Here is a 14,491-nt window from a genome sequence, read left to right as displayed (position 1 = left end):
ATATGATTCATAATTTCGATAGTGTTAAATATAACTTGTACCGTATATGTGTAGAATTTTATAAACATGTTGTGTGCGGTATTGCTGTGTGCATGTACAGTGAGGGAAAAAAGTATTTTATCCCCTGCTGGTTTTGTACGTTTGCCCACTGACAAAGAAATGATCAGTCTATAATTTTAATGGTAGGTTTATTTGAACAGTGAGAGACAGAATAACAACAACAAAATCCAGGAAAAGGCACGTAAAAAATGTTATAAATTGATTTGCATTTTAATGAGGGAAATAAGTATTTGACCCCCTCTCAATCAGAAAGATTTCTGTTACCTGTATAAAAGACACCTGTCCACAGAAGCAATCAATCAATCAGATTCCAAACTCTCCACCATGGCCAAGACCAAAGAGCTCTCCAAGGATGTCAGGGACAAGATTGTAGACCTACACAAGGTTGGAATGGGCTACACGACCATTGCCAAGCAGCTTGGTGAGAAGGTGACAACAGTTGGTGCGATTATTCGCAAATGGAAGAAACACAAAAGAACTGTCAATCTCTCTCGGCTTGGGGCTCCATGCAACATCTCACCTCGTGGAGTTGCAATGATCATGAGAACGGTGAGGAATCAGCCCAGAACTACACGGGAGGATCTTGTCAATGATCTCAAGGCAGCTGGGACACACTATGCCGTGAAGGACTGAAATCCTGCAGCGCCTGCAAGGTCCCCCTGCTCAAGAAAGCACATATACATGCCCGTCTGAAGTTTGCCGATGGACATCTGAATGATTCACAGTACAACTGGGTGAGATGAGACCAAAATGGAGCTCTTTCGCATCAACTCAACTCGCCGTGTTTGGAGGAGGATAAATGCTGCCTATGGCCCCAAGAACACCATCCCCGCCATCAAGCATGGAGGTGGAAATATTATGCTTTGGGGGTGTTTTTCTGCTAAGGGGACAGGACAACTTCACCGCATCAATGGGCTGATGGACAGGGCCATGTACCGTCAAATCTTGGGTGAGAACCTCCTTTCATCACCCTGGGCATTGAAAATGGGTCGTGGATGGGTATTCCAGCATGACAATGACCCAAAACACACGGCCAAGGCAACAAAGGAGTGGCTCAAGAAGAAGCACATTAAGGTCCTGGAGTGGCCTAGCCAGTCTCCAGACCTTAATCCTATAGAAAATCTGTGGAGGGAGCTGAAGGTTCGAGTTGCCAAACGTCAGCCTCGAAACCTTAATGACTTGGAGAATATCTGCAAAGAGGAGTGGGACAAAATCCCTCCTGAGATGTGTGCAAACCTGGTGGCCAACTTCAAGATACGTCTGACCTCTGTGCATGCCAACAAGGGTTTTGCCACCAAGTACTAAGTCATGTTTTGCAGAGAGATCAAATACTTATTTCCCTCATTAAAATGCAAATCAATTTAGAACATTTTTGACATGCGTTTTTCTGGATTTTGTTGTTATTCTGTCTCTCACTGTTCAAATAAACTACCATTAAAATTATAGACTGATCATTTCTTTGAAAGTGGGCAAACGTACAAAATCAGCAGGGGATCAAATATTTTTTTCCCTCACTGTATATGTAATAATATTCATGAAAATAAGTATAAGGTTAATGACATATACGATAAATATTATGCAGTTTAAAAAGGACAAACAAACTTTTACTTACTGTGAATAATGATGCGTGTGTATTCTGCCGTGGCAGCATCATTACAATCAGAGTGCAGTTATAGTACAGTACTTCGTTATGATGCATCCTGTATAGTTATCTCGTGGTCAGCCGCAAATCTTTGAACTACAGGAATCTGATCGGCAAACTATACCACAATTTGACATGGTCAGATCCGCGATGGAAAATTCCATGATGGGCAACGTTTGGGTTTACTTTCATACGTCTTCTCATACGTCTTAGCTTTGTAGCTAAATTGTTGTCTTGATATTGAATACGATCCATAATAGAGGTTTTTGGGTTAGATCGTGTAAATATATAAATGTGTCGTTAAAACCCGCCACCGCCCGACAGCCAATTCGTACTAGTTGGCTGTGTCGGGTGGTGGCGGGTTTTAACGACACATTTATATATTTACGCGATCTAACCCAAAAACCTCTTATGGATTATATTGGTCGCGAAAGCCTACGTGTTAAATTGAATGCTTTGTTTATTGTTTCACTGCATCCTCTAGAACGTGCACATGTTCACTAGTTTCCTTTAAATTAAAATGATATTGTCTTGCCGATTATCAAGCCGTTGGGACAGTGGTTTGTGAGTGTGGCTCTTAATTGGAAAGTTGCAAGTTCAAATCCCACTTGGGGTTGACTCAGCCCTTCAATCTGCCAAGGTCCATAAATTGAACATCACTTTATATTCTTGGTTCTTTCGGTAAAGTCACGTAGAAGGGAAACAATAAAATAAAAAAATATATTGTTATATATATTTTTATTTTATTGTTTCCCTTCTACGTGACTTTACCGAAAGAACCAAGAATATGAATCCCTGCAGTCACAAAAGCTTTAAATCAGAACATCACTTTGTCAGGAGTCAACAATAGTTCAATCAGAATTTGGGATTTTGCTCCGTTAGCTCAGGAATGAAAACATTAAGTAAGTTCCACCTGATTCTTGATTGTCAGAGGAACCACTTTTTTACTGATTGAATCAGTTTCAGAATCAGAATCTTTGTTTAGACTGGAAAAATCCGATGAGCTATGAAGCTCTTTTTAACAGATGTCCAGTTTGAAACTCTATGAGATGTAATGCCTTGTTCTCAAGGGGGACAATAATTATGATGCCAAATTATTAGTTTGTTAAAATTTCAAGCCAACATGGAGCAATACACATCTTCATTGATAGCCCTGACTCACTCATATCGATTACACATTCCTGTGGTGGAGGGTCAGTGTTTTTCACAAGACCTCTGACTTGTAACAAAAGGTACTTGTTTTTATCATCCTTAGTGGGGGTGGGTGGGGGAAAGAATGGTCTGATTCAGCTCACAACCATAATTTTAATTATAGATTTGAAGTTTTCGTGACTCCAAGGATCCATACTCTTTGGTTCTTTCGGTAAAGTCACGACGTGGGTAAAAAAAATTTTAAATCACGACGTTTCGGACGCAACACAAGCGTCCGTCATCAGGTGGGAACAACCACAGCAAGAAACAATTGCTGAAATAGGCAAAAGAGCTGCTGTAACAAGAGGTTATATAGATGAGGGAGGGGGGGGCGGAGCCAAGGATAGCGAGGGTGGGGGGGGGTGAAAGCAAATATGACATTGAGGGTAAATGACCTGAGGAGCAGGGAGCGGTAAATGACCTGCGCTGCAAACTCGACATGCACGGCAAATTTCCGAATGATGGGAATGAGCAGGGCTTGGGTATGTGTCGAATTAAAAGGGGTTTTTACTGTATTGGAAAACCTCGTCGAATGCGGTTTTATCGAATGTGTATTTTGGCTATACATGTTTGATTTTAATGAGGTCTGTTTTCCGGAACACGGAGGTAATGTTTTGGCTGTGCGCTGTTTTAAATTGCTAAGATTGTTGCCAAGATAGTTATTAGCCTTGCGAGAGGTGAGATTGCTGCATCCGTTGAAAGGTACGATTTGTCGGGCTGGCAATTCAGTGTCGGGGGGCAAGAGTTGTGCGTGAGTGCCGCGGTATTTGGGGGTTTTTGATTGAGGTGAAATTAGAAGAGTGTACAGTAAAACCTTGGATTGCGAGCATAATTCGTTCCGGAAACGTGTTTGTAATCCAAAGCACTCGTATATCAGTTGTGATCACGTGACGCTCGGCAGACAAAGCGTATACAGTACTACTCGTATTGCAAGACCCTCGCTCGTTTATCAAATTAATATTTCTTTTAAAAATTTGCTCGTCTTGCGAAACACTCGCAGACCAAGTTACTCGCAATCCAAGGTTTTACTGTATACAAATAGAGATAAACTCACTGTCCTATGTCACGATAAAACGGGTATAAATAATGTCGAATTATTTAAACAAAGAGGGGGAGGGGGTAATAAATTCGGACCCAGGAACACAATCCTATTTTTCCCTTGCCTATTACTTGTCGAACGCAGTTGTTTCCCTACCGGAATGTACCAGCCACGTTCGGGGAGGTTTTCCTGTACTTTGTTTTATTACAGTTATTATTCAAATAAATATTTTATAGTGATATATACAAATTTCGGTAAAGTCCCCTAGGTGTAAAATAAAACTAAATCACGACGTTTCGAACGCAACACCAGCGACCGTCATCAGGTGGGACAGACACAGCAGGAGAACTGCTGACATAGGAGAAAGAGCTGCTGCTGCAACAAGAGTTCATATCGGATTTTGGTGGGCTCACCCCAGGGTTCAGTGGGCTGAGCTAGAGAAGGAATTTCTACGTAAACGTAAATGTGACAGATCAGCATGTCCAATGTGAGACGGTCCCAGCCACAGGAGGTGGCGGGGATCCTCCTGTGGCTGCAGCAGCAGCAGCTCTTTCTCCTATGTCAGCAGTCCTCCTGCTGTGTCTGTTCCACCTGAAGACGGTCGCTTGCGTTGCGATCGAAACGTCGTGATTTATTTGATTTTCTACCTACGTGACTTTACCGAAAGAACCAAAGAGTATGGATTCCTGCAGTCACGAAAGCTTCAAATCAAGATATACAAATATGTGTCCCAGCCACGTTGCTGGGTTAACATCAAACATGTGTAAGAATTGATAGATAAGTGCCCAATAAGCTGCTAGGCTTCTATATAAATTTACGTCCTGTGATGATAGAAATGGTCTTCGTTGTGGTCATGGTTTCATAGGTTGCGATACAACCAGCAATTATTGGTACAATCAGCAAGTATCGGTACAATCATTACACGTTACAGGAGTAGGGAACCGGTAAAAAAAGAATGCCGTACTGTTAGCATTTACCAATTTCATAATTATATATTTTATATAGATTCTGTTTTATTTATTGCCCCTCCTCTGTACTCTGCACCACTGGAAAGGAGAGACATTGTTTGCTGTGTTGGTCTTCGAGATTGGCAATTCAAGACAATTTTATTTTTGTTTACATAAGTGGCGCCTTTCTGGTACGAATTTTCTCAGTCGGCTTTGCTTAGTGGTCATTCCAGTTGACTTGATTTGAATAAATTGTGCTTCACAGGTCATGGACATCATAATGTATTGTTTGGATGCTTCTACATTAAAGAAGAAGGGCTTGCAGGAGTGTTTTCCATCTATTTGCAAGTATGCGTTTTGCTACATTGTGCATTTGCTATGACACTGTTGTATTTGCCACAATCACTTTTTTAATTTTACTCAATTGATATGCTACTTTTGATTTAAAGCTTTCGTGACTGCAGGGATTCATATTCTTGGTTCTTTCGGTAAAGTCAATATATATTTTTATATTTTTTTTATTGTTTCCCTTCCAAATGACTTTACCGAAAGAACCAAGAATATGATATGCTACTGTTTTTATATAGAGTTTAGTAACCTCCACCCGAAACAAATCAAAGTGTAAATCTTGACTTGCAGCTTTCGTGACTGCAGGAATTAATATTCTTTGGGTCTTTCAAGAAAGCCACGTGGATAGAAAAAAATAATTCACCATGGAGGGTGCAATATAATTTTTTTCTATCTACGTGGCTTTACCAAAAGACCCAAAGGAAATGAAAGTGTGTTCTAACATCTCCTTCAGGTTCAACATGGTCAGCTACTGCAGCACCAGCTACCGCATGGTTGTCGGTGCACGACACGGCTCTGTGGCACTCTACGATATCCGCACGGGAAAGTGCCAGGTGAGATTGCACAGCATTTCTTTCGTCAGATTAATGCTGTCATAATTCCACAGATTGTCCAATATGCACAGGTCCCCATTACTCATCAAAACACAAAAAAATCCTTTTACAATACACACACACAGGGTCGCCCATTACCATACCTTAAATATGAAAAATAGTAAAGAGTTTTAAAAATAAGATGCTGAAATGCCAGAGCATCTCGGTGCCATATGTCTCATGCCAATCAGAATCCCCCCGTGGCAGCTGTCCCTGTGTGGCAGAAGATGACTCGGCACTGGCTTGCAATTGGCCAATAGTCTGCCAGTAAGGGGCGATGATTGCTGATAACTTTAAACCTAATTGGAGTGAAATTTTGATTTGAGAAGATGGATTTTGACTTAGCAATCATTGGAAGGATTTGATAAACCATTTCGGGTCTTAATTGATTGTTCACGCTTACGGTGGCTTTCAGACCGCATTCCATTCTCTTCGTCTCCCCCCTCCTCTTTTCCGAACATAGATGGACTCGTCCATCTGAATAAACTGCCAAAATTGCTCTCCGTGGTCCTAACGTTAGGAAAAAACCGCCACTTAAAATTTTCTTGCTGTGTTTTTCACACCTGATGATGATTGCTTGTGTTGCAGTCGAAAGTTCGTGACAATTTTGTTGTTTTATATTTTTATTATTTTATTGATTCCCTTCTACGTGACTTTACTGAAATAACCAAGAAATCTAATTTGAGTGATTTGCTACATATGACATGGGGCAGATATAATTTATAGCTCCTCCTGCCTTCTGACTATTTCCATGCTTCTCCCCTTTGGTCTTTATTTTTTTGCCTAATCGTGTTAAATTGCTTCTCAAGTTTCCTATTGTTTTACCTGTATCACTCACATTGCCTTCTTTTAAATTATTTTGTAATATCCAAATTCCCTATCTTCCCAATGTTTTATTGCCATCTATTTTAACTCTAGAGTAAGTTCTATGTTTTACATATCTCATTAACATATTTTCCTTTGGTGCCCAGTTTCACGAAGAGATAGCGGTTTGCATATGCCATGGTAACAACGATTTTGGTTTGAGAATTATCTCAAACCATCAATTAGGCTCAATCTACCAGGCTGTTGTGCTGGCCACATTTCTCCGCAGCTGCAAGACCCGGACACTCCATGAATGAAATCCATGTGACACCTAAGAATATATTAACCTGGTTTATCATGTTTAACTGAAATCTTAATTCAAACTCAGGATATCAGCAGGACATGAATTTCCACCTGTGGGCAAAAACTTTTTTTAATTCACCGATTATTGTTTTTCTTGTGGTTGCTAGGTTCCAAAATCGTTTAACAGTGCACATCTATTGTTTACAGCCATCATTGCCAATACACACACAATACAGTAAATGTTGCACACATTTCAGTTGGTAGGTGGAAGGTGATTGTCATTTTGTGTCCATTAGACTGCACCATTCACGAGCCTCAACTGAAGTCATTTCCATCCTTTACACTTTCTTTCAACTTAGATGATTCAGGGTCACAAAGGACCAATCACTGCGCTGGCGTTTGCTCCAGATGGCCGTTACTTGGCAACTTACTCCAGCACCGACAATCGACTGGCCTTTTGGCAGGTAAGGCCACAGGGACAGGAACGATGAGTTTGGGGATAAACAACTTTGGTCAATCTATTTTTCACTTAAAAGTTACTATGTTGAGAAAATATATTATATCATACTATATCATTAAATCGTTTTTTTTTTTCTGGCTAGGTGGGCGAGCAAGTGTGCAGTGGTGACATCACTGCACACATCTGCGTGATGATGTCTCCCGCATTCCCACAGTGTTGAGCTGGGTTACTGTGTTGTGCTGACCACTTGCCCCCCACGACGGCCATGTATCCCACGCAAATGCACGGGCAGTGCTGGTTAATTACAAAAACAATGACTTTAATTGTGTTTGGTAAAGGCAGTGCTAAAAAAATATCTGTGCAAGAGTGCAAAACGGTTGCATGTTCTAAATACGAGACAACCGGTAACCATAGACCCCCCCATGTGCTCTATAATGTTGAATCATTATGGTGTGTGTCTAGGAAGTTGATCAAAGTGGACTAAAATATCTTAAGCCAAATGAGTCAATTTTTAAAAGCTACAGAGCAAAATAAAACTAGCATGTCAGTTGCCTAACAATGAAAGCGGTCTTGACAATGTACTTTAAAGATACAAAGGGAAATTCGAATATGACAAAAACATCAGATGTATGGTCGATTGGCAATGTACCCCTACTATAAATAATAATATTGAACATTTAATATCTCATGATTGTATCATACTTTTGCAGGCTTAATATCGTAATGTTTTAATTCTCTGTGTGTTTGTCAACTTTGTTTGCGTAGATGAACACCTCTCTTCTCGGAAGCTTGGGCATGCTAAACTCGGCACCACAGCTGCGATGTATCAAAGCGATGGAGGTTCCACCCTTGCAGCCAATTTCCCCAGGACCAATGAGTGCACTGAAGCTGGCTCGCCTCATATGGACCACCAACCGAAACCTCATACTCATGGCCCACGATGGCAAAGAGCACCGCTTCCAAGTGTAACCTTCACTCTCCTAACATGACTTAACAATCTTGTGTCAGGACTGCAGTTTATATAGTTTAGTAGGGGTGTTGTACCCTATGCACTGATTCATGTACAATCTCAAAGCATTACAACTTTTGTTGAGAATGCTGCCACAACCATTTTTGTACATTCCAAAATGCAGTGGCTTGTGTTATTGTCAGATTTTCCCCTTTTACAGTAAGACGAGCTCTGCTTTGTTAAGGCTGATTATGACATTTACACAAATGTTAAGGACAACACACACTCAAGTGTAGCTGTAGCCACAAGATCAGTGTGTTTGAGAAGTGTTTTTTGCACAATGTTTCATGGAAAAAAGACTAATTTCTCTAAATAAGTTGGTTCTTTTTGCTTAAGATTGGGTTAAAAAAATGCCTTATCTCCACAACAGAAATTAGAGTCTGTTAAATTTCTAGAACATTATTAAAAATCCTAATATGCTGGTCGTCTTTGGCAGTGTCCCATTTGTCTTTATTTTTGGTGGTAAAGCAGTGCAAGCACTGTGATGACAATATATCTAATGGCCCTCTCAAATAACTAATTAGCGTAAAATTATCTTTTCAGAATAGTTTTTTAAAATAATTTTAAATGACTTGTAATTTCGTCATTTAGTGATACGAATAATATCAGATTCAAAATGTTTCATTCAAAGATATTGTTAACTAATTGTGAATGTGCTAAGCTTTGTCAGTTGGCACACAAGTTGATCATTGCTGTCCAAATATACAGTGAGGGACAAAAGTATTTGATCCCCTGCTGATTTTGTACGTTTGCCCACTGACAAAGAAATGATCAGTCTATAATTTTAATGGTAGGTTTATTTGAACAGTGAGAGACAGAATAACAACAACAAAATCCAGAAAAACGCATGTCAAAATTGTTATAGATTGATTTGCATTTTAACGAGGGAAATAAGTATTTGACCCCTCTGCAAAACATGACTTAGTGCTTGGTGGCAAAACCCTTGTTGGCAATCGCAGAGGTCAGACGTTTCTTGTAGTTGGCCACCAGGTTTGCACACATCTCAGGAGAGATTTTGTCCCACTCCTCTTTGCAAATCTTCTCCAAGTCATTAAGGTTTCGAGGCTGACGTTTGGCAACTTGAACCTTCAGCTTCCTCCATAGATTTTCTATGGGATTAAGGTCTGGAGACTGGCTAGGCCACTCCAGGACCTTAATGTGCTTACTCTTTGGTTCTATTCGGTAAAGTCACGTAGGTAAAAAATAAAACAACAAAAATCACGACGTTTCTTCTTGAGCCACTCCTTTTTGTTGCCTTGGCCGTGTGTGTTTGGGTCATTGTCATGCTGGAATACCCATCCATGACCCATTTTCAATGCCCTGGCTGAGGGAAGGAGGTTCTCATCAAAGATTTGACGGTACATGGCCCCGTCCATCGTCCCTTTGATGCGGCGAAGTTGTCCTGTCCCCTTAGCACAAAAACACCCCCAAAGCATAATGTTTCCACCTCCATGTTTGACGGTGAGGATGGTGTTCTTGGGGTCATAGGCAGCATTCCTCCTCCTCCAAACACGGCGAGTTGAGTTGATGCCAAAGAGCTCCATTTTGGTCTCATCTGACCACAACACTTTCACCCAGCTGTCCTCTGAATCATTCAGATGTTCATTGGAAAACTTCAGACGGGCATGTATATGTGCTTTATTGAGCAGGGGGACCTTGCGGGCGCTGCAGGATTTCAGTCCTTCACGGCGTAGTGTGTTACCAATTGTTTTATTGGTGACTATGGTCCCAGCTGCCTTGAGATCATTGACAAGATCCTCCCATGTAGTTCTGGGCTGATTCCTCACCGTTCTCATGATCATTGCAACTCCACGAGGTGAGATCTTGCATGGAGCCCCAGGCTGAGGGAGATTGCCAGTTCTTTTGTGTTTCTTCCATTTGCGAATAATCGCACCAACTGTTGTCACCTTCTCACCAAGCTGCTTGGCAATGGTCTTGTAGCCCATTCCAGCCTTGTGTAGGTCTACAATCTTGTCCCTGACATCCTTGGAGAGCTCTTTGGTCTTGGCCATGGTGGAGAGTTTGAAATGTGATTGATCGATTGCTTCTGTGTACAGGTGCCTTTTATACAGGTAACAAGCTGAGATTAAGAGCACTCCCTTTAAGAGTGTGCTCCTAATCTCAGCTCGTTATCTGTATAAAAGACACCTGGGAGCCAGAAATCTTTCTGAGAGGGGGTCAAATACTTATTTCCCTCATTAAAATGCAAATCAATTTATAACATTCTTGACATGCGTTTTTCTGGATTTTGTTGTTGTATTCTGTCTCTCACTCTTCAAATAAACCTAACATTAAAATTATAGACTGATCATTTCTTTGTCAGTGGGAAAACGTACAAAATCAGCAGGGGATCAAATACATGTTTTCCCTCACTGTAAGTGAATCATTTTTGGCAGATAATTATTAATTGGAATCGAAGTCACATTTAAACCGAAATTCCACACAAAAAATGTCCCTTCATAAAGTAGTTTTACATTTGTTTTTTGGCAACAGGTTATTAATATTTGCCACTGGATGAACAGAGAAAATAATATTGACGTATAAACACGTAATGTTACCCAAGGTTTCAGCAACGGAGTGTTTGGGCCTACGTCATTTGTAGTTTCCCCTGATATTTCGCAGAAAATGGCTGACTCTTTGATATTTTTACTGCCAACTTTGCAGTAGAATAGTTACAGTTTTCAATTGTTTGCATGAAAAAAATACTTTAAAAAATAATTTCATGTTTATGTATCTTGCTTAGTTTGTAAAGTTTCCTGCCTTTTGGGTGCTTGTGAAGGTTTAATATTAACTGTCTTACCTCGAGCATTGCTTCGTTTTCACATTCTTCCCCAATGTATCACTCCTGGAAGTTATTTTCTCTTGTTGGATAACCATGACAAAAAAATTTGAATCTTAAAAAATATATATAAAGGTTTTCTCGAAGCTGGAGGGACTTGTTCGGTCTTCATTAAGTTTATTCTCCCAACCGTCTGCGTTTGTTTTGTAATACTGGCAAGCTTTAAAGCAGCATTGAAATTTTGGTGGAGGATTTTAGTAGAGTGTGAATGTAAACATTCCAATAGTTAGGATCATCAATGAATATTTATTTAAAAAAAAAACATTCGGCGACAGTGACCTTCATGTGTATCGAGCTGAATGCAGATTGTTGCTCTACCGTGTAATTGCATCAGCCCACTGTGTAAATTTACTTCCGAACACTCGTTTTCTGCAGTTTGATGTCAATATTTTTTGTCAATATGCTTTGTGTGCTGCTGTAATGCTACTAAGCACACAGGCACTGGTCTGTTTACAGACCTTTGCCTGCATATTGTACAGAGTACACTATACCGGTGTGCTTGCATGCATGCATGTAAGCTACAGTGATGGAATATATTTTTTTGCGTACGATTTATGTCAGTGCTGTAGTGTCACAGTTAGGAGGTTCTGGAAGCCAATTTATTTTACGGTCATGTAATTTTTGAAAGTGTGTTTGTGGGCATAACTGCTTTAACAACAGTTGGTAAATGTCCTTGCCAGTATTTATTCATGCAATTATTGAGGTGTAAGGAGTTCTGTTACACTTTTTGAAGTGTAAAATAATAAAATTACATGAATTACAATAAAGTGATTGAAAGTAATATCACGTAAAGCTTGTTGTACAGGGTTTTTTTATGGTGTTGATTTCATTTTAATCGTGCTGCCAGCATCATAGAAAAATAAATCCCTGCAGCTCCCTATGACAAGATGCATGTCACACATGAGAAAAACCTGAATGATTCATCATAGACTAGTTAACACCCTTCAAGGAACACATTCCTGCGGAGGGAGCTGGTAGGAACGTTGGGTTGCTCGGTCAATGGCCAGGGTCAACGGCGGCACCACGTGGTGTATTCCGCAAATATGCCCGACTGTGAGAGCGGGCACAAGCCGGCATGAGTAGGTTAAACGTTGAGTTTTATAAGGGCACCACGGGGTGACCAGCCCCACCCCACCCCTCCCACCCCCCACCCAGCCCCTCCCCACCCCACCCAGCCCCAACCCACCCTCCCCACCCAGCCCCTCCCCACCCCTCCCCACCCAGCCACTCCCTCCCCACCCAGCCCCTCCCCACCCCACCCAGCCCCACCCCTCCCCACCCAGCCCCTCCCTCCCCACCCAGCCCCACCCCTCCCATTTTTGGATGCACGACGGGCGGACACAATAATCCCCTGTGGGCTGGTGTAACCAGGAGGTTCCTACCAGTATTAATTTTGAGAGCTTCTAGAGTCTAGGCTCTGCTGTATAAAACCAAGTGATGCTCAGAGCTGGGGAAGACCAACGTCACCATCAGCAGCCATTGTCCACTGTTGGATGAATGCCTCGTCACATCACCATCCCTCATGGTTCAATGCTGCTACCCTCCATCTCGGTCCGTCACAAGAATTGATCTCAGCTCCATCTCCCAAGTGGTCGTCCTCTTAACTGTGTTCTCTCATTTTGTTTCCACTAAATTACCCAGTCCCTGACCATTGGCCACTTTGCAAAGACAATAAGCTGTGATCGTGGCTGAGCTAATTTTGTTTTAAGTATTGCATTTTCACAAGTCTGGGTGTGTGTTTTTTTGCCATGTTAGGGGAACACGTAGGGATGCATTTGGGTCAAAGGTCACCTTTTTTGTGGTTGGTGAGGTAGGATCCATGTAGCAATTTAAAGAAGGCGGCGTGGCACTGATCTCATCAATACGCTTCTCTGCTCAGGAACGCCTTGGCGAGTCCCATGTTCATTCGGGAGGGTCCTGCAAAAGTTTTGCAGTCGGCAGCGATCATTGCTATTAGACTACGGTACATTGTATTCTAATTGATTGCGGGGGCTTGCTTTCAACAGAGTTTTTCCCAGTTACAAAGCAACGTTGGCCCGACATTCCACATATATTCTTAGCTCTTTCGGTAAAGTCACGTTGAAGGGAAACAATAAAATAATAAAATATATATAAAACAATAAAAAATTATCACGACGTTTCGACCATAACACAAACGGTCATCATCAGGTGTGTCGTTTTGCGTTATGGTCGAAACGTCGTGAGAATGTTTTATTGTTTAATATATATTTTATTATTTAATTGTTTCCCTTCAACGTGACTTTACCGAAAGAGCTAAGAATATGAATTACTGCAGTCACGAAAGCTTTAAATCAAAATTCCACATTAGTTTCCGCCTGCCGGCATTTGGGATTCGTAGCCTATATTATTAATAGGGGACGGACCGTCCATAAATGACGTCACGCACCTGGGGGGGGGGGGTCAGACATTTGTGACGATTTGGGGCGAGGAGAGAGGGGGGGGGGGTTTGAGAAATGTGACGTCACATCAAAATGCGCAACTTTAAATAAATATAGACAACACGTTCTACTTAATTAAATATACTTTTTAATAAATGTTTTCTCCTACAACATCAGAGTGCAGCGCCACATTAAATACGCACTAGGATGACAATAGTTTAAAGCGATTTGAAGCATGTTTTATTTTGGGGGGGGAGGGGGCAGAGCTTTGTGACGTCATATTTGAGGGGGGGGGGTCTGACTTTTTGTGACGATGGGAGGGGGGGTCAAAAAATCGTCCAAAATCGCGTGACGTCATTTATGGACGACCCCTAAGCGATGCTGACGCATATATTGAATAGAGCACTGCACAGGTACTGTGTGAACCAAGATTGGCGTGAAGAGAGGACATCGCCACATCCTGCCAGCATTGAAGCTGGTGCTGCCTAGCTCTGTGTGCACACGAAATTGATGGCCTATGGGTCCAGAGCAGGATGCTGCACTTTGGGATCGTCCATAAATGACGTCACCCCCCTCAAATATGACGTCACAAAGCTCTGCCCCCCCCCCCCCCCCAAAAATATATAAAACATGCTTCACATCATATTCTTGGTTCTTTTGGTAAAGTCACGTTGAAGGGAAAAAATAAAATAATAAAATATATAAAACAATAAAATTCTCACGACGTTTCGACTGCAACACAAGCAGTCATCATCAGGTGTGTAAACCAACGGCAAGAAAATTTGAAAAAAGTGGCGGTTTGTATTTATTTATTTTTAAACGTTAGCACCACGGAGAGCGATTTGACAGTTTGTTTA

The 14,491-nt window shown here is 41.3% G+C and overlaps 1 protein-coding gene across 3 annotated transcripts in view; it reads left to right on the top strand.

The window, feature by feature from the left end:
- The window catches only part of LOC116939737 (WD repeat-containing protein 7-like), a 90,669-nt gene extending 78,642 nt beyond the window's left edge, over positions 1-12,027 (top strand). For all 3 annotated transcript variants that reach the window (XM_032948714.2, XM_032948541.2, XM_032948631.2), the window contains 4 exons: positions 5,145-5,227; positions 5,682-5,781; positions 7,287-7,391; positions 8,153-12,027. In XM_032948714.2, coding sequence (XP_032804605.1) covers positions 5,145-5,227; positions 5,682-5,781; positions 7,287-7,391; positions 8,153-8,356 — 492 coding nt within the window. In that variant the 3' untranslated portion in view covers positions 8,357-12,027. The remainder of the gene's footprint in view (positions 1-5,144; positions 5,228-5,681; positions 5,782-7,286; positions 7,392-8,152) is intronic.
- Positions 12,028-14,491: the final 2,464 nt, after the last annotated feature.

This window comes from Petromyzon marinus, chromosome 1 (genome assembly GCF_048934315.1).
Source record: "Petromyzon marinus isolate PM22_M1 ecotype Great Lakes invasive population chromosome 1, UKy_Petmar_22M1.pri1.0, whole genome shotgun sequence".
Classification (NCBI taxonomy): domain Eukaryota; kingdom Metazoa; phylum Chordata; class Hyperoartia; order Petromyzontiformes; family Petromyzontidae; genus Petromyzon; species Petromyzon marinus.
This window is presented reverse-complemented; position numbering and strand designations above follow the sequence as displayed.